General features: G+C 43.5%; 1 protein-coding gene across 8 annotated transcripts in view; it reads right to left on the bottom strand.

The window, feature by feature from the left end:
* Positions 1-19,967, bottom strand: part of LOC120446767 (tyrosine-protein phosphatase Lar) — a 118,004-nt gene that overhangs the window by 41,329 nt on the left and 56,708 nt on the right. For 5 of the 8 annotated variants that reach the window (XM_039627905.2, XM_039627906.2, XM_039627910.2 and 2 more), the window contains exons 4-6: positions 19,212-19,253; positions 18,208-18,339; positions 17,955-18,116 (exon numbers count right to left, since the gene is read on the bottom strand). In XM_039627905.2, coding sequence (XP_039483839.1) covers positions 17,955-18,116; positions 18,208-18,339; positions 19,212-19,253 — 336 coding nt within the window. The remainder of the gene's footprint in view (positions 1-17,954; positions 18,117-18,207; positions 18,340-19,211; positions 19,254-19,967) is intronic. The other 3 variants (XM_039627908.2, XM_039627907.2, XM_039627911.2) reach the window with 1 other exon arrangement.

Here is a 19,967-nt window from a genome sequence, read left to right as displayed (position 1 = left end):
ACTTTTAATATTTTTTAGCTCGATTTCGATGCTGCTTTTTGAGTTTGCACTGTCTGGGTGTTCATGTATAAATAATTTGAAATTAATTACATGTAACAGACTACTGTTCCGCCTGTCTGCTTTATGCGAGTTTGTTGTTAAAACATAAAAAAGAGAAAAGAGCAAACAAAAAATAAAATAAGGACGAGAAAGGTTTCCGTTTCACTGTTGTCAAAGGTGGACGTCGGTCAATTGGCAGTAGAGTGTGAGCAGTGGGTTATAAAATATATATAAAGTATATGGGGAAACAAGATGTGCGACGACTGCTGCACGGATTTATGGTACGCAATTAACAATGCCGGCCATTAAGCGTAACTACAACTACAGCTACAACTACTGCCACGCATACGAGTACAGCAACATTTACAGGCCACAAATACAGTTGCACATCCGCGAGTGAGCGCGTTCAACATTTTATAGCATACTTTTATGGGGCAACAAACAGACTTTTATTCGCATTCACGCACAGCACGCTCTCAGTACAGCCGCCGGCAGCTTAAATGTTTTGAATTTAAACTTATAATTAAAAAACTTTTCTCCTCTGTGCCGGACCCCCGACATTGTTAGCCCTTTAATTGGCTCTTTGTTACAGTAGTTTTCCGCTTTCCGCCACCACCATCACCAAATGGCATTTCAATTCATTGGCATTTTTGTTTTCGCCCTCATCCGCCCTCAGCAGACTTAAATCTTTCATATGTAAATGGAATGTTGAACATTGAAATGGACTTGCATTAAGTTGCATAATTACATTTCGCAATAAACGCTGGACACCGCACACATATAATTGAGTGCCGCCGTTCGCCTTGCCATTTGGACGTGGCACTCTGGTTCGGGCATCCGGCACACACAATATATTATTTATTGCAAATATGCCCATAAAAAGCACAATGTAGCTCGGCCAGTTGAGGGGTGAAGAGCAGTGAAGAGTGGGGGAATCAGAATGGCGTCTGAGGTAAAAGTAATGGCAACTACCTTTTGCACTTTGACATATGACAACAGCTGCGCTGCTGTAAGCTGTGCATAGTGCCCCTGCTGACATGGTGCATAAAAAATGATTACAACGCACAAAAGTCGGGGAACGCAGTGAAATGTTTGCACTTTTATCCCGTGATAATGCCCGGTCCTGGGATTCTGCACGAGCACTACAGTCTACAGTGCAGTAAAGTCAGTGATAGAAACGGCGAAATAGCCCTCCAATATTTGTTTCCGACTTTATGCGCATTTCCCATTTGCTTTAATTAACCGCTCGTTCCTTAATGAAGACAGTAATGCCATAACAATAACTGGAATAATGCACAGGAAAATCGGAGCTACGACACACAGAAAGCCAGGAGAGCGTCGCATATGGCGCATAAAAATGCCGGAAATGCCGTACAAAAACTAATAACCAAACGGAAATGCAAAAATGCAAACGAACATACGTACGTACGTATTTTAACAACAAGACAAAAATAAAGAACACTGAGCGACAGCCGTTTTTATGGCCTTTCTGGGGAATAAACAAAATTGAACAAAAGTTGTGGGTCTGCAACTGAATCTGGCACTATAGCGAAGGTAGCGACCATAAACCAAAGGACATTAAATGTTCAACTGACAGCGAAAAAACTGAAATTTAATTAATTTCATACGCGAGTCAAATATTTTCAGTAACCAATGCATCTGCATCTCTGTTGATTTCCACCTTTTTGAAACTTAACCTGGGTCTTCCTTTAATATATATATTCCAAATTTTTTACCCGCAAATGTATGCGTACATATTCTCACTCCGCATGTGTTTCAATTCTGTTTTGACATCTATTAACATTTTTCTTGTTGCTGCTCTACCCCTTGCTAAAGCCCCTCGTTTTTCCATTTAGTTTGCTTGTTTTTTATGTCCAGACATTTACATAATTAAATTTATAAACATTATTGGTGGCATGCTTTTAGCTTTATTAATTTTGCGCCCGTTTTCGGATGCATATGTCAGGGGAAATGACTGTGGACACACATCGCGATACTCGTCGAACCCCAAGAGCATGGGATTTGGGGTAATGGAGTCCATTTCCTGTTTGCCAGCCACCAACATATGCTTTATACATATATACACATTCCAGATATAAGTACATACATATATGTATGTGCTTCAGTTTGTTTATTAATTATATAGGTTTGCTGGCCTAAGGACCCGTTTTGGGGTACGCATATGTGAAGCTCATTTAATCAATTTACCTATAGTTGATGATGGGCGGAAGAGCCATAAATGCAAATGAATTACCAACATCTTGATATTGTCATTGGGTTGACTAGTCTATTCTTACTACCTTGAATTTAAATTATACAGTTGACTTCCTAAACCTATATAAAATCATAAAGCAGTTAAATAGGCAATATCCAAACATGTCTTAAAATCGGGAGTTTAGAAATATTTTTAAAATATATATGTCAACACACATATTACTCATTGAGCGGAAGCACATTTTTCTGGACATGCATATTAAAACCATCTTGAATATTGTATGCGGCCCGACAAAGTTTATTTATTATTTATTCTTATTTCTAAACGTATATAAATGTTTTAATAGATTGATTAAATGAATAATTGAGACTATCCTTTGATTATACAACAACAAAGCATTTTTGAGTTAATTCCGGACCCATTAATTTATTTATTGATGTAAATTGCGTGTCAAGGACAAATACGAGGTTATTTGAAATTTAAAAATCAAATAAAGCGCTATTACGGGTGAGTAAGTCAACCAATGAACAAAGGCGAACGATTTTATCATATTTAATATTGTGCAAGTGCAAGAATGGTCAAGGGAATGGCCAGCATTTAATTAAGGAGTGCCCGCTAAAAGAATAAATAAGAAAACAGCGGGGGTTCTCTTATTAATTAGTTCACAATTAAAGCAAAGGGACGCTATGCACTGCTGCAAAAAGCAGAAGCACTCGTGCATGTGGGCGTGTCCGAATGACAGAGCCAGAATCCTTCTGCAAATGGAGATGAGATGGGCTGAAATGAGATGAGATAAACTTGAGCTTGAGTTGCTCGAGTTGCCGTCATCATTTTCATTATCATTATCATCAAACAACAAGTGCATTCTTAATTGCTTTCGCTGCGGAGAAGATGCACAAGTTTTTTTTTGTCGTTTGGACTTATTATTTGCCCATAAAGCAAATGCGTAAAACTCGGAGAAGAAAGTTATAATTATGCTGATTGCGGCGGCAGAGTGGCGATGACGTTACTGTTCATACAACAGGACATCTCTTTAGCAGGCCATTGGGAATTTAGGCCAGAATCACATATATGTATATATGTATATAGATATATCGGTAAGCCGCATTTCCACTTTTGCCATAGATATGCAAATGTAATTAGTTGCATGCCAGGACATGGACACGGATGCAGCCACGGACAGCGAGGATACGGACAGGCCGGGCTACGGACGGCCAGGATACGGACAGCAGCCAACTGTAAAACGCCACACTGCGCTCTCGACGCTCGGCGCCTTGTAAAATGTTAGCGTACCGAAACAATTTATAGCGAAAATAGAATTAAAACCACAAAAGCAAAACATGCCAACAAAGGGGCGAACAAAAAGAAAAAAATATAAAGGATTCGCAGTGGAGAAAGGAAACAGAGAAAGGGACCTGAGCGATATAAAATATACAAACAGCCAGCCAAAAGGCAGGACCCACTGCGAAAAAATGCAAAATGGGTGGCGTGGGGCGGTAAGAAAGAGCAGTCGGCTAAACCAAGATTTATATGCGGAAAAAGTCTAAGGGATCCTCACTGGAGTCGTAGAATACCTCTTAGGCGTGGTAATAAAATGAATTAATATTGAACTAAATTGGAAGGCTCCGGGGGTTCTTAATGGTTAGGTAATTGTATGCATGATTGGTAAAAGTAATATTGAAATTAGTAGTACTCAAAACTTTACAGAATTTCAAAGAAATTATATTTATAGCATTAATTGTTAACACATTTTGGTATGAACTAAAGGGTAAAACATATTGAGATTTTCAACTTCTGTATATTTAATTTAAAAGTACGTATCCGTAGAATTTACAAGGCATGGAAGGAAGAAAAAACACAAGAACTCCATTTGAACTCCAGCTTTTTATAGTATGAAGACATTTAATCAGCGAGCTCGGCGTTCTCCCATTCTCATATACGCATACCTGTGGCTACAGGGTATGCTCACAAGAGGCAACGAAATCAAGATGGAGAAGGCCGGAGGAGCCAGGTGGGGAGTTTGGGGGGCGTTGGCCAACAAAAAATGTGCATAGATTTGGCCACAATGCCTGGAACGCGGCAGGAACGCTCCCGAGCGAGAACAACGAAATAGGAAGATGCATATAAATTTGTAATTCTTGATGCAGCCGCGCCGTTTATTAATTTAAAATTCAATTTCAAGTGGTCAAGTCTTCGTCATGCAATAAAACGTGGTCCTGCAATGTCTTTTGTGGGAGGGAAGGGAATCAATGGTTCTCGTATTAATGCTAGAACAATTAGTACGATCAAGTCTAATTGTTTTTCCCAAGTCCATTTGAAAACCAATGGAGATGGAATAACTAATGTGCTGGACGTTTGTTGTGTGAGGAAATGTGCAGCTGTCACGTCTGCAAACTTAAAACTGCCAGGTGAGAGTGAATTTAAAGTGTTTTTGGTTTTGTCCCCCAAAGCCACAAATGAATTTTGGATATTCTGTGTAATTTACTAACAAATTAAGAATATGCCAGATGTTTCCAAAACCCAAAGATATATAAATTGTTTTATTGTCCTAAAGAAAAGAATGTTTCTCCCAGTTTTCATTGAGCAGATATTTTTATATTAAGGCATACGTATTTTTAAAAGCAAACAAACAATGATATTATACTTAAGGAATCAACAACCAATCACACTGAAGACAATTCGTTCAGTATAACACTTTCCTTTGGGGATTACACAATAAAAGTTCCATAGATAAAACAAGGAAAAGCGGGGTAAAACGAAACAAAACGAAGGAAAATGCTATGCAGAACATTAAACACAACTGACAGCTCGAACATACGTCACGTTGCACTGTCGTAAAGTTTCTGTTGCCGTTTCAGACACAATTTGTGGAGAGACAAGGCGGCAAGGCGCACATTTAAGCGACACACATGGCCAACAACATCGATGACTTCGGGCCATTTTTAATGGAAACTCATTTTTGAGGTTAATTGTAAGCAAAGATGTCTGGTGCCTGGTGGGTTTTTATTATTTTGGTCGCGATCCGGCTGTTTCAGTCCACTATAGAAAGGCAAATGCAGCACAGACACGATGGAATGGTGGACTCAACTGGCTCAAGGCTAGCAAAAAGAGCATTGTGTGCGGAAAATTATGAGCGAGCACACTGACCTGGTGGGGCAAACTGGGTTTAAGTTGCCCCACCCTTGGTGCCACCACCAGCAGAAGCGATTAATGTTCTGCAGTGCATTTTATAATAAGCGGAAAGATTTTTCAACGCCCTTTCCAAACAGGATACGCTGTACAGAGAACATTTTATAAGAAGCCAATATCTTAGTTAAGCAATCGCGTGCATCTTTACAATTTTGAGTTGCTAGCTATGGTTAATTCGATTTTGGCAAGGGTTTGCAAAACAGCGCATTACTAAAATCCCGAAGTAATGTAGTTACACTATTATTGGCAGCGGCAGCAAAAAATGGCCAAGCTTTTAGCCATTAAAGACACAATTAAGGGCATCGAAGTCAGATTGTAAGTGCCTATCCATCGCAAACATAAAACTTTAAGTGTGCCCATTTTTTGATTGCAATTTCATGTGTAAGCCTCATTTCCATGACGCAAAAGAAAATCCTCTTTGGGCCACAATTCACACACATATTTTCGCTGACTCGACTTTTGGCCACCCAGAACATCATCATTTGCCAGCTGAGCATTCAAATTCCGCTGCGAATTTCCGTTTGCTGATGTTTACCCTTAACCAAAATGCTTTAATTAGACTCCAGCACACGAATTCAAGTTCTGAAGCCTGTACTTTTCCCTCTGCGAAATGGAGAAAGGCAAGTACTTAACATTTTTCCGCTGCCAGGGCATAAATGGCTTAATCGCCGCCTTCAAGCGACACTAGAAGAAATTCCATTTGCAATTACTTTAATTACGCCTGGGCAGATTTATCGGTTTGGGGTGCCCGAAAGTATGCAGTATTATGATACTACAAAATTGTTGGCACATATTTCAAGTTGTTCGCTCCGGTGACAATGACACACACAGATGTTGTTCGCGCGCGCTCTGCATACTCGGAAAATCTTATTTATAAAAATGACAGACACTTCTATTTCGCCTCGGTCCCTTATATACCATATACATACATATATATACTCTAGGTATTTTCGTGTTTTCTTTTTTTTCTGGGCGGGCACAGAAAACAATGTGAAAAATGGTAATGTGTGCGCGGCATCACGTTCCACAGCTCCAGAGTCTCTGGGTCGTCCTTTCGCACATACCACACTAGATTAAATATAATCGAGCGACGAATGGGGCCCCAACTTGGCCAGATTTGTGCAATTGACTGTGTAAGTGTGGCATTGCCAGAATAGCTCTCCAAGTTGCGACCTCCCCTTGTTTTTAATGAAATGTCAGTCACTCGCCAGGACAATTTTTCATCGCAGGACAACAGCAGAAGAAACGGCGGCAGTAACTGATTAACTTTTAACAACCGCTTTTGCATTAAAAAAAAATAAAATAAGAAAAATACTGTTGTGCCTTGCCATTTTAATCGGCCATCGTAAATCATACAAGTCAAAATAGAAACCCTTTTTTACTCCGCTGCAAGTTTGACATTTTGTGTTAGTTTAGGTGATATTTCATATGTGATAAGCCAGTGACATTTAGATGGGTCTTGCCCTCTGAAAACGCGTTCAACTATTTTTCCTCGACTTGTTCCAACTTTCCTATCCCACAGATCTGACCCGATGGTCAGTGTCAAAGGTCATTTGCTGCCTTTTTGCATGGCTCATTGAGCACTTTGTTGTTTGGGTGGAGGAGGCGGAAAAGGTCGGGAAAACGGTTGAGCTAAGCTAAAATTATTTGAGCGGCAAGAGTAAGTGATAAACTATGAAATGAAATGTCCGAAAAAGTGTCAAATAAGACATTTTCCGGTATTAAGTTAAGCACAATGTTTATGAAGGAAAGCCAAAAGCTTTTTAAGGGAAGCACTAGAAGATAAAGCGGTACAAAGCTGATAAGGCAAGAAAGTGGGAAATTCGCCCAAATAAAGGATAGAAATATCACCAAAAAAAAATTGAATATTTCCGGGAGAAAGCCAATTATTAATCAAGAAATCTCACCCAGACTGATGACATAGAAGTGGAGGATAGGATAATATTTCAGCGCACGACATATTCCAACCTCCTGACTTATTGCCGGATCTTAAGCATCCTGACAAGCCGAAATAATTTTTCACTGCCGATTCGCAATTTTTTGGAGAAACTCGGTGGTGGAAACCACCCACCTTCTTTACTATACACACTCGTTTACAATTGTTTTACGCGATTTATGCCACATGTCAAATGCCTGACAAAGGATGACCCGCTTTCATTTCCCCTCTCGTGCTGCCTAACCCAACTCCACATGACAGATAAGTGAAAACTTTTTCCGCGTACGCTAAAGAACAAAAAAACAAGCACACAAACAGTAACCCAAATAAAAAACAGAAGGAGGCGTTAAAAATTTCGAATGTTTCGAATTTTTTCGAGTCTGTGTTTTTTAATGTGTGACAAGCTCAAAGCAAATGCAAAACTTTGTTACACATGTAACGAAAAAAATAAATAAATAAACGCAACAATTTGTTGGGCGAGGGTTGAAGTGTTACCCTGTGACAAGTCGGAGGTCCTTGTCAGGATGTGCCACCGATAGCACTCACACACACACGCACACACACACATAAAAAACGAGCCGAGGACGGGAGACGATTGCCTCGATTTACAATGCGCTAAGTGTCGCCAAAAGCCACGCGCCAAAAGTTGAGATATCAAAAGGCACCACAAACAAACAGAACACAAAACAAACAAACGCAAAGGAAACAAAGACATATCGTAAGTGGCATCGTATGTCAGGACGTGTCAGGATCACGTCAAGGTGAGCCAAGCAGGACCTTCTGGCTTCCCTTCTGCCTTCGAGCCATCTCATTTGCCTGCAAGGCAAACACGGGGACTTTGCATCACGAAGTTCGGTGGATTAAGTTGTAGGCTATTTGGCAGTGAAGTGAAAAGTATCTTTGCCAAATCAACGGAATTTTTCTTTTTCGCGAAAATTGCCAGAATGTCGGGAGGAAGAATGCATTTATTATTTATCGGGCCAGAATAAAACCGCCGACCGTCTCGACAATATCCACATCATTGTTAGCTCCTCCGTGGTCGTTGGCAATGCAAAAGCCCCTGGTGCCGCACAATGCGCTTTCCCAAACAAAGAGCAAAAATGCGGCCGAAAATAAAGCGAAACACACAAACAAAGACAGCAGCTTCTATCCACAAAAGTGAGCTTTGAAATAGTAAATACATACATGTGAGTAGTGCCGTGTTTCCCGTTCTTTTCGGCGGGAATAGAATAATAAACAAACACTGCCTGCTTATGGAGCAGCTGAAATTATGTATGAATGGCTGGGTGAACGCGGGCAACTTTGCTACACGAGTGTGTTTGCCGTGGCCCATTCAAGTGCTGCAAAGAAACTGCCGGCTGAGGAGAACTCACAACAGGAGGAATTTAATTAACTCCACATTCTTGAGTGAATTTTAAAGATCTTCAAAGCGATTAACACGCATTTAATTGGTCCAAATTACTGCATGCTAGTTTAAGATCGATTTAGAAGTAAAAGTCACTCATTGGACTTATTCCTAGTTTGCAGGGACATTGCACTTTGTGCCTAATAGTTTAGCAATCGAATTGGTCTGCAGTACTTACAACTATCTGTTCACAGTGCTTTATTATGATGGACTGCCATTTAACAAGGAAACAAAACACACTCTTTTTTTCCCCTTTCAGATAATATTGCACTGAATGGTGAGCTTCCATCGACTAGAGGACCTATAAAAAGTAACAATTTCACTTTTCTTATCTATTTTCGTTTTTCATTTTTCGGGAAGCCAATATAAGTTCAATTTTTTCAAGTCGCTTCCAATTTTATTTAACGTCATTACATCTGAAACTTTAATACCGAAAAAATTGAGATGCTGGATCGAAGAGAAGGCGGTGGTGGCTGACTTGCACTTACTTGGCAGCCAAGAGAAGCAAAAGTGGGCTGATTGAAGGCCGATCATATATATACATACATATATTGATGCAAAGGAGGACTGTCATGTGGGGGGTATCTACGTAAGTAGGTCTTCTACCAATTTCTACTGATGAATTTCAAATGCATTTTCCGGCATAATAAAATGTGTATATATGGAGGTTGTAGAGGAAAAAAGTGGAAAGCAACCTCAAGAAACGGAAATCCGATTTATATGTTATAAAATATATTCCTCTCGTCACCTCGATTTCATGTATAATTCAAACTAAGTTGGCTAATCTCCAAATACAGATTTCATTCCTTTCTAAGCCTCTTCGACTCGTTTGATTAAAATCTTCGCCGACGGGGCTTCCTTCATTTCAACCAACAATTGAGACTCTTCTCCATCAAACCGCAATACGCCTTGAAGAAAATTTCTGCTGCACCCTATTCCGAAGGCAAGTTGCCCAACTCAAGGCGACTTTTGGTATTTACGTGTGCAGCTCGGTTGCACGCAACACAGCAATCGCAGAATACATATGTGCATGTATATATATATATATATACATATATATGTGGTGGCTAGTTTTTGAAATATTTTCGCAATTTGGAGCAGCACTTTATGGCTTTTCGGCAGCACAAATCATATGAGGTGAAATGCGAGTGAGCGAGATGAACATTTAATTGGTCTACATTTGAAAAGCAGCGAAATGTGTTTAGTTGAGCTATATGGCGAGATTTTTTCACAGCAGTTAGTAGCCAAGCCGCCAAGTTATGTTATGACCATAATAAAACACAATTTATGAAGATATGGCGACAGCATTTACATTTAACGAGGTATTTTATGACATAATGAGCTGTTTAAGTTTAAAATATATGTATTTCAGTAAACGGTGTGCTGCAAACTTATCTGGCCAGTTATGTATTATAATGTAATACCCTTTTTAGCCATTTTAATCGAGATAGCGAAGTTATCGAAGCTTTAATTTTATATTGACACAACTAAGGGAAGTTTAACAACCTACTACAACTTTTGAATAATGTACATTGACTAACGGGCTATTGTGGGCACTTTTTGCAGTTGGACTTACTGCAGTTTTTGCTTTAAGTTCAGCACTTTTGTCATACATTAAATATAAACAGCCATAAGTCCAATAACTTTGCAGCACACACACTTCATTGTATGGAGGATGGCGTATGCAGGGTGCCCAGGATCCAGGATCCAGGATGCAGGATCCTTATTCCTGGCACAGCTTGGTGCCACAGCTGCATTGCTGCAGGGCCAAAATAGCCGGCTCCCTTCTCCGCAGCAAATTTCGCCCATTTAAACTTTTCGCTACTGTGGAATTTTCATTATTAATACGACTTTTTAGGCGGACCGCAAACGGTGCTCAGGGCCGAGGGACGAAGGGCATAAGAGCGAAGTACGAGCGAGGGACGAGGACTCCTGGTGGCCGAGGATGTGGCCAATGCCGCTGGCCAGTTAAATGCGCCCAGTGTATTGTCAATGTTTGTCTATGTGAGCGCACAACGGGCTAAAGCCAAGGATGAAGTTTTCCCCAATGCCCAGAACATGCCATTTGACTTTGCAACAAGTGCAGCCTGGGTGGGTTCTCCCGGCTCGGTTGAGTCCAGCGTTTTAATCAAGCCCAACTAATGGGCCACAGTTCGGACTGCCCCTTTCAGCAAAGGAAAAAAAAAGGGAGGAGTAAAACCTAAAAAACAGGAGGAAGCCCAGGCAAACCAAACCAAGCCAAACCAAACCGTAACCAGCAAAGCCGCTTATTACTATAAAGTCAGATTAATGAATGCTCCTGCCCCCCAAAACTGCGAAATTCTTGAACGATGCCATCGCAGTCTCCTCTTCGGGTGGCAATTAATGAAATTTATTTGCGCCTCCACGACGGACGGCATATTGTTTTTGGCCAGGGATTTTCCCGAACAGCAAGGAGGAGCGACCGAAAAAGGGAAGATTGTTAGCCGTTTGAGGTGCTAAAATGTTTTTTGGCAGGCAAATTTAAAAGCAAATTGTTTTGGGTTTGTTGCTTTCTGCTCTGCGGCAAAGCAGATTGCCTTTCAGATGATTTTATTGCAATTTGCAGGAAGGCAAGCGGCTTTCATTAGCTCCTTTGCCGTCTAGACAACACCAACGAACCAAAATGGAAGGGGAAGGGAAGTTGGTGGGGGAATAATTAAATGTTTCACAAATAATAAAGTACAAAAAAGTGAAAGAGGATATACAAACTTTTCTAACTTTTTCTACCTTTGCGCGCTCCTTCATATATACACTATATTTTTTTATATTTTTTGCGTGATAAATCTCAATGTAAAAATTTTCACACTCACACACACACAGAGAACAGTGTGGAAAAGCGTGGAAAAATAAACGCCACCCAAATGCCAATAAAGGCGCCCACATATGCAGAGGAGCAGCGTTGGGGCACGTTTGAGTTTCACGTGAAAGCATTTTTAATCAAAATTCTCAACAGGCTAAAGCAGCGCGAGATCAAAAACACTTGCCACAGCGAGTGTGGTGGCTCCTTGACACCCTCATGCTTGCTGTGCATGCCCTCTCGACTGCTCTAGTCAGGCTGATTGCGCTTGCCGCTGCGTTCTCACCGATGTCTGGGCTCCCAAATTCCCTCAGGAACGCGTCCCGCTGGAGCGTCTTTGGGTTGAAGTGCCTCTTCGCTGGAGGGGCTGTGAAAGATCCTCTGCTGGTGATGTCGCAGATAATCGCCTTGTGGTCACTTGCCGTGTAGGCATCGCTGATGGACCATTGTGCGCGCTGGAAAAGCGAGCCACTGCAGTAGGTCAGGTCTACTACCGATCCTGCTCCAGCTCGGCTGAAGGTGTGCTCCGTTCCCGTGTTCAGAAGAGCTACGTCCATAGACGCGAAGGCTTCCTGAAGGGTACGCCCTCTTGCGTTCGTGTGGACTGAGCCCCACTCCTCTGCCCAGGCGTTGAAGTCCCCAGCGATGACCACGTTTCGCTCTCCTCTTGCGTCGTTAGCCAGCTCATCAATAACTGCTGAAAATTCCGGAAGGGAAAGGCGTGGCGGTAGATAACAGCTGTACAGGCACAGGTCGCCAACCAGCCCCCTTACAAAGAATGAGCCAATGCGCATGTTTCTTGGCCGGCTTGTCCCGTTGATTAGGATCGCGGCGCTTCCTGTACCGTCCAATATGTAGTCAGACCCGGGGGTTTTTCTATACGGCTCGCTTATTAGCGCTACGTCGGCTTGGACTTCGCGCATGGTTTGGCTCAACAGATGGTGCGCCGCTTCGCAGTGATTTAGGTTAATCTGGACGATCTTCATTTCCTCGGTGGCTTGGTGCTCATAGGACATCTCCTGCTACCCGCAATATGCCTAGCGTCGGCTCTCCTGGCACTGGTGCATAGGAAGCACTTGGCCTCTTGAGTGCAGCTAGCAATCTTGTGCCCGGTTTGTCCGCACTTGAGACAGCAGTCGCTGCGATTTGCAGTGCTCTTGCAACGCGCTGCAATATGGCCGAGCTCAAGGCACTTGAAACACCTGGGTCTGGAGTCGCTCTCCTTGACTCTACAGACTGTCCATCCCACCTTCAGCTTACCCTTGGCAAGGACCGCCTGTGCCTCGCTGCATGGCAGGCCCACTACTGCCGTTTGGGTGTCCCTGAAGGAAGGTCGAAGGCTTTTCAGCTTAATCGAGCTTGCCTCAACTTGGAACTGGTCCACCAACGCCTTTGACAGGTCCTCTTTAGCGACTAATGGGTCCAAGTCGCAGATCGAGAGGAATTGCAACCTCGAGTCTTGCGTCAGAGCTCGCACAGATGCGACTCCGTCCAGCACCGCCTCCAGATCGCTCTTCATTAGCGATGCGCTCTTCTCTCCATCCCTGCTTAGCTCGAGCAGGAGGTTACCACTAGCTGTGCAGCGAACCTTGTGCACGTTCCTTCCCAACTCCTGCAGTTGTCCGTCGCTTCGCCTGGTGACCAAAGCCAAGACCTCGCTGTAGGTTTTTCCCTTCGCTTCGACTATGACAGCGTCGGGTCTCCGCGCTAGGCGTGCCTTCTTCCTAGTCTCCGCCTTCGTCCACGTGTCCGGCTTCCCACGGCTTGGGACTCCCGCTGGCTGCGCCGGGATTTGCTCCGCTGCTTTCGCCTGCTGTCTTGGGGGGCTCGCTCTCTTATCCACCGGCTTCTTTCCCTTTGCCGTTTGGTCCGTTTGCACGAAACTGTCCCTTTTTCGCCTGGGGGTGGTCTGCTGCGACTTTTGCTCGGTCTTCATTCGTTTATCCCCACACTTGGGGCATCCTGGGAGGGCGTGGCGCTGTTCGTCCTCCATGTCCAGCCCCCGGCTGGCGTCTTCTTGGAGGGCCTTCATCCTGGCGAACATCGCCTTCATCTGCACGTTTATGTGCCTCACCTGCTTCACGTTGGTCAGGTTTATCAGCTGATCCAGGACCCGTCCGATTTCCGAAAGCTTGTCGGCGCAGCGGATTTGCCCATCCGCCTTCGTCCTCTTTGGAGGTGTACTGCGGCTCGAGCCGGAGGGGCTGCTCGGGGTCCTTGCCCGCTTCGGCGTGTCCTGACCATCTCCCATCTCGGCCAGGACTGACCCACCAGTCTGTGGTGGCCCAGGTGATCTTGGTAGGATCGGCGAACGCAAGATCTTTTTACTGCTTTGAAAAGCTCCCGCGTTGTCCATTTCGCTATAGTGTTTGCTTGTTGCGATCACTGTCGAGGCGGCCAAGCTTGCCACCACCTCGCCAGGTTGGTTTAGAACGTGGTTTGGGGCCTCCAGAATCCGTGCCCCTGCCGTGGGATTAACCACGGGTGGATTTCCAACTAAGTGGTTGCCACCTGGAGTAGTAATGTTATTTACCGACATTCCTCACTTGGATGCATTTTATCCCTACTGCCAGGTTTATGTTGCAGATTTATCCCTTCTGCCAGGGTTGGATTTACTGCCGGCCACTATGGCGCAGACGCAGACCACGTAGCCGCCCACTCTGGGTCAGACGCTCCGTGGATTTTTGGTGAGAGGGGTGTGAAGGGGAAAGGGTTTTATTCGGTGGGAGTTATACCGCTCCTGCTCGGTCGCCAGAGCCCCGTTTTTCGGTGTACCGCGTTAGCGGCGGGGTTGGCTGTTGGTCCGCTCCTTGACCTTTGACACCTCTTATTTCCTAGCCCCATCTTGCTGGTTCTATTTTCGCAAGGATTCCATGCGTTGCTGGCAAGGATTCTCGTCAGCAGCCCAGGAAAGTATGCTACGTTTAGAGACGAGATCGTTTGGCTAGTTATGTAGCAATTTGCTTCTGATCAGTAGCATTTCGCTAGAAGCGCCACCTGTGGTTGGGGTCGCCTTCGGCTGTGCAGCGCTGCCAGACCGGTAGCCTGAGCCGTTTTCCAACACTGGTTTAGCAGCTGAGAGTGAGATCAGCTGGTGTGACAGTGCATCTCTAATTGCACACATGGAAAAGCGGACGAAAGAGAAAAACCGGAAGAGAAAGCTTCGAAATTTTCTCACCCTGACCTGTCCCATGGGCCTGGAGATTGGGTCCGGCTGGCAGTCCATGGACCTCTGGAGAGCAGTCTTCCGCGGGTAAGTGACCGTGGCCGCGGCGCCAATGCTTGCTGTCACCCATTGGCGCGTCCACGCTGGCTCAACGCGGAAATTTTGGGGTTTTTCCGGGAGCGCTAACGCGACGCGTCCGTCATCAAACACTTCACATACCTGCCGGTGTGTCTGTGTCTGTGTGTGTGTGTGTGTGTGTGTGCGCGTGCATTCTGCAACTCCTCTTGCTGCTCCTTGCCACAAAAGCCGACGAGCCGCCACACCCACGAGAGCCAGGTTTTTTGGATAGATTGCACCTGCAACACCTGCAAGTAACGTGACTCTGTCTCCTCACCTGACGAGCAATATCTTGCCAAAAAGAGGGCGGCATAGTAAATCCCCCTTTGCCTTTGCAGCTTTATGCACTCCCAAAAAAACAAAAAAATACAAAAAAAAAAAGGGGGTACAGAAAATACAAGTTAAACAAAAGCGTGGGAAGCGGATTCCCACTTCCATATATGTATGTGTATCTGCACATATCTTTTGACATGTTTGTTTTTTATGCAAATATCGAAGGAAAGATTAGTTTTGTGCGGGCTGCTGGATAAATCTTGCCACCGGAGGCGTGACTCCTGGCATCCTTCTTTTATTTCCACGCATATTTATGCCCGAAACGCTTAGCCAACTGACTGCGTTAGTCGTTGCGATTTAGTGCTAATGTGGCCCGGTCTTTTGGCCAACTCGCCGCCCCTTTGTTCGCTGGCTGCTGAAATTTAGTGTTTACAATTTGTTGCCTGATTGCTTCTGTTCTCCGCACGCTTTGACTAAATTTATAGCGGGCGATAAGTTTCTTTTTTCTGGTATTGGTGTGTTTATTATAATGCTGTCTTCCATTTGCCGGCTGCATTATTATTTCGGCATTAAGCCAGGACTTTCGCTTCGGCCACGTTGTGCTCATGGCTGTGTGACTTTGTTATCTGGCGGATGGTGGTCGTGTTTTCAGCTCTAAGTCTCTGGATGAATGTTTTGCTCTTGACAAGAGCAACATTTTAATTATGTGCCATGGCAACAAAGTGGGGTTTCTGCGGGGTTTCTCCACCTTCCGATGGAGGAAGGGGTAATAAATTTTGGTTTTAAGTTGTACAACTATTTCATATTTCATGCAATTCTCCCCAGTTTCTTTCTGGAGGCTTGTGGGGAAAAAATCTATTTATTATTCACCATATTTTCAACCGTAATCGCAGCACACCCCCATTCTGCACTGATGACTTCCAGGTGTTTGGCAGACATTTTGTAAACGGAAAATAATTACGTACCCGAAGGCTGGAAGGTGGAAAATTTATGTACGCGGCGTATGAGTAATGTGCACTACTTTTATCCCCGAGTCTACGAGCTGCAGCTCCAACTTATAATTTACTACTGTCTGCCAGCCATTTTAGCTTGTTTATTATTGTTGTTGTTTCGGGATTTAGCCAGTTGTTTGTTGGTTGTTTATGAGGCCGCCAAAGGGAACCGCAAAATGTGTGAAAATTGCACAGAGGCCAGGTGAACGAAGCGAAAAAAAAAAAAAAAAAAACTTCTGGATGGGAGCATATTTTTTTGATACACTCCGGTGGGCCTGTTTTGGTTTTGGACCTATGTCTGAGGCCCCTACCCTTCACCATTCCACAATGTCTCTATCCGCACTCGGTCTTTTTATGCGGCTAGTTTGCATTTTTAGTTGTTAATTATGCGAGTTGATTATGCTCTCTGTGCACTTTGGCGCCACGTAATTGGTGTGCATTTGATTTGTGGCAAGTTGGAGCGCTCGCTGATAGACTCAAAAGCGAATGGAGTGCACCCCAGTCCATATGCCACATATGGGGGAAGTAATTAGTGTAGTTTACCGAGGACTAACAACCATGTGAGTGAAGGTAAAAGTTCAGCAAAAGACCAAAAAGGCAGGCCAAGGTAACGTTGCTTACTAGCCTCGTTAACACAACAGGATCTCCACACATAAATACCATATATACATATGTAAGTTAGGCATTTGTATGCAAATCAAATTTCTTTTTACTATGTACTGTTTACATTTACATTATAAAGACTACATTTAATCCTTCTTCCGAAACGAACTTCAATCAATTTAAGGACATTAAAGGGCTTAATTATGTTATAACCCAAAAACGCTCCTAATTAATTCAGCAAGAATTTGACTTTCGCTTCAAATGAACTCAGCCAACCAGAGACCATCGATCAATATGTATTTTGTATTGGAGTTGATTTACCAAATAAATTGCTTCTTTAATCTCATTAAAAGTTATAACTTCTGCCTTTTCCAAGCCCACTCCCCATTAGGGAGAACAATTTTTGTTATTGAACTTTTGCTGTTTATAATTTGGGACCGAAATAAAAAAAAAAAAATAATAAAAAAAACAAGGTGGGTGGAAAGCTGAGTGGAGAATGTATAAATACTTGGACTGCTCTCAGTTTAAGCAAATTAGTTCAATTGCCTGGCTATCCAAGCCCATCCGCCCTCTACCCAGACTTGATTAGGCTTAGAGAGCGAAAACTTTATCCTTTGCCCAGTTGTAAATAAGCAAAAGTAAATTTTGGCAAGTAATTTAAGCCACACAAACAAGCTGGCAAATAACTTTCCACCGCCACCCTTGGGGGCCTGGTGGTTTGAGCTTCCCAAAAGTTTACCATTTACGCCAAGTTCTTTGCCCAGTTTTAATTCAAAATCAATGTATGAACGTAGTTTACATTGCGACGCATCCCAGGCGAAACTTTTTGTGTCGCTCTATCACGACTCTTTTCTTCGTAAACCGGAAAATAAAAGGGATTCAGTTAGATGGGTAATGCAAACTTTGTTCATACCACACTAAAAAACCAGGATCTATTTCGCTACAAATTTCTTTAGGTTTGGACTGGTAAAGGAGTAGTTAAGCTGCTGAAAATGATCAAGTGACTTCGGATTCGCATAGCTATGCTTAATACTACACTCCTGGTTTGTTCCAATATAAGCATATACACATATTTTTCTTCGTTTTCAGCTACAGAATTTCGCCCAGTGCATCTCCCGCAAAGTGCGGTTCAATTAGGAGGCTGCACTCGAAGGCCATAAATAACTGCAAACGGTGATGTCGATGACGGCACGGCACTTACCTTCATAGATGGTTAAAGTTGCATCTGCGGAAACGGCATCGCCCACCCCGTTCTCAGCCACACACTCGTATGGGGCATCATCGCGTCCCGCCCGCACGGGCTCAATCCGGAGTATGGAAATCCCGCCGGGCTGCTCCAGCACCGTGTAACGCGACTGGGTTCCTGCAAAACGATGGAAACCACGGGGCTCCGTTAAGAGAGGGAGTGAAAGGACTGGGCCGGGCCGGGGAAGCCGTTGTTGAGGGAAACTTACCCGAAACTTTTTTGCCATTTTTGCGCCACACTATCGATGGAGGCGGATCACCGCGGGCCGCACAATAGAAGCTAGCAACGCCGCCCACTCGGACTCCCTGATTCTGCGGCTTCCTGATGATCTCCGGCGGATCTGTGGAGGGTCGTAAAAGAACATGGCAATGTGGGTTACTAACTGGGCTTAAAAGGCTCTGGAGGCACTTATTATTTCGGGCTTAGAAATTCGGAATTTCGAACGCAGTTTTCGGTGCCACACTTGCCGAGCTCGCTAAACTGGGTTGGTAAGCCTGTGAGCAAAGAGCTCACAGCCTTGTGTGCCGAAAACATACAAAATAGTGTGGCTCATACGTCCAAGAAGTATACGTTGGCCATTGGTTTCATTTATTTTTGTGTGCGCTAAGAGCATTAAGTAGGCATCCGCCGTTTTAAAGCTGCTGTGCTGAATAACTCGAATGCATTTCCATTATTTCGAATAGCTCGCTTTCTGCCGGGCTGCAGGCAGCGGGTGTTTTCATATATTCTTTTTACATATTTGTCACAATATGCTGTCAATACAACGTCGCACGTTGTTTGCTCACACACACCCTCAACGGAGTACGTGCCTCGCAGATGTGTGAGTGCGGCAAAAAGAATACCAGGCCGCCAGGACGGCGGTGCGGCAGGATTGCACAGGATAGCAGATTGCGGGAATAGGGAAGCCGGGCGTCGGCAGGGAAAACAGATGTGTGGCATTAAAAATCTGGCAAAAATCACGAAACGTTAAACAAGCAGCAAAAATATTGTCATGCGTATGTTGCATGCTGCAATATGTAGCCCACATCATGTCGGCATTCGTACGTATGCTTCTTTCGACCCGGAACGTAAAGTAGTTTACCCAACATATCAATTCGATTTATGATTCTGATTTTAATTCACTTTTTGCATCAGACTTTGATTGAAATTAAATATAAAACGCGCCGCTTAAATTGTTAGTGCAATGCAACCTTAGGCCGCAGCCTGACTTACGTGTGAGATACTGTATATATGGTATATCCGAATAATTTGCATCTGTAATGGGCATCAGACCGGTTAGTAATGGCGTTTCGAATCGCGCGCGAGAACGTCGGCAAATTTGCTTTCAATTTTCGCGAATTATTGTATTATTCAAACTTTGGTTATATGGTATTTTATGTTATCTATATTGCCATACAATATTGCATAGAACTAGGAACTGCAACTTGCAGGACATAACTTAATAAATAACTTGGCCAATACTCCTTAGTTTTTATCGAAATACTTAAAGATACTTAAAGTTATTGTATAGTTTTAAAATCATAGTAAAAAGGGTTCATAGTCCTCATAAATCAGCACTAGGATACTATAAACTAATTGGTAAAATGAAGCGACAATCAGTCACTTGCAACAGGGATATATTGAAGTACTGGTCCTAGAGAAATAACAAAGGAGGCAAAACTCGGGGACATTGTGCTCCGTACAGCCTAAGAGTATTCTAAATAATTTAAAGTTTTCCACAGGGCAAAGCTTTCTGTGGCCACCGCTTTTTGTGGTTAGCCTGGCCATAATAATAGGGCAAATTTGCTGTTGCTGCGGCACAGTCAGTCTGTATCATTTACCAAAGTTTCTGGGCTCAACTTTGGTCGCAGAAGTTTTCTGATCACGATGCCTAGGCAATAAGTTAAGGCAGTGGGGCAAAGGCAGTTGCAATTTATAATGAAAAATTCGGCGAATATTTAAATCAATTTCATATAAACGCAGTTGCAG

The sequence above is a fragment of the Drosophila santomea genome, chromosome 2R, assembly GCF_016746245.2.
Source record: "Drosophila santomea strain STO CAGO 1482 chromosome 2R, Prin_Dsan_1.1, whole genome shotgun sequence".
Taxonomy (NCBI): Eukaryota; Metazoa; Arthropoda; class Insecta; order Diptera; family Drosophilidae; genus Drosophila; species Drosophila santomea.
Note: the sequence above shows the minus strand (reverse complement) of the source record. Positions and strands in the feature narration are given on the sequence as shown.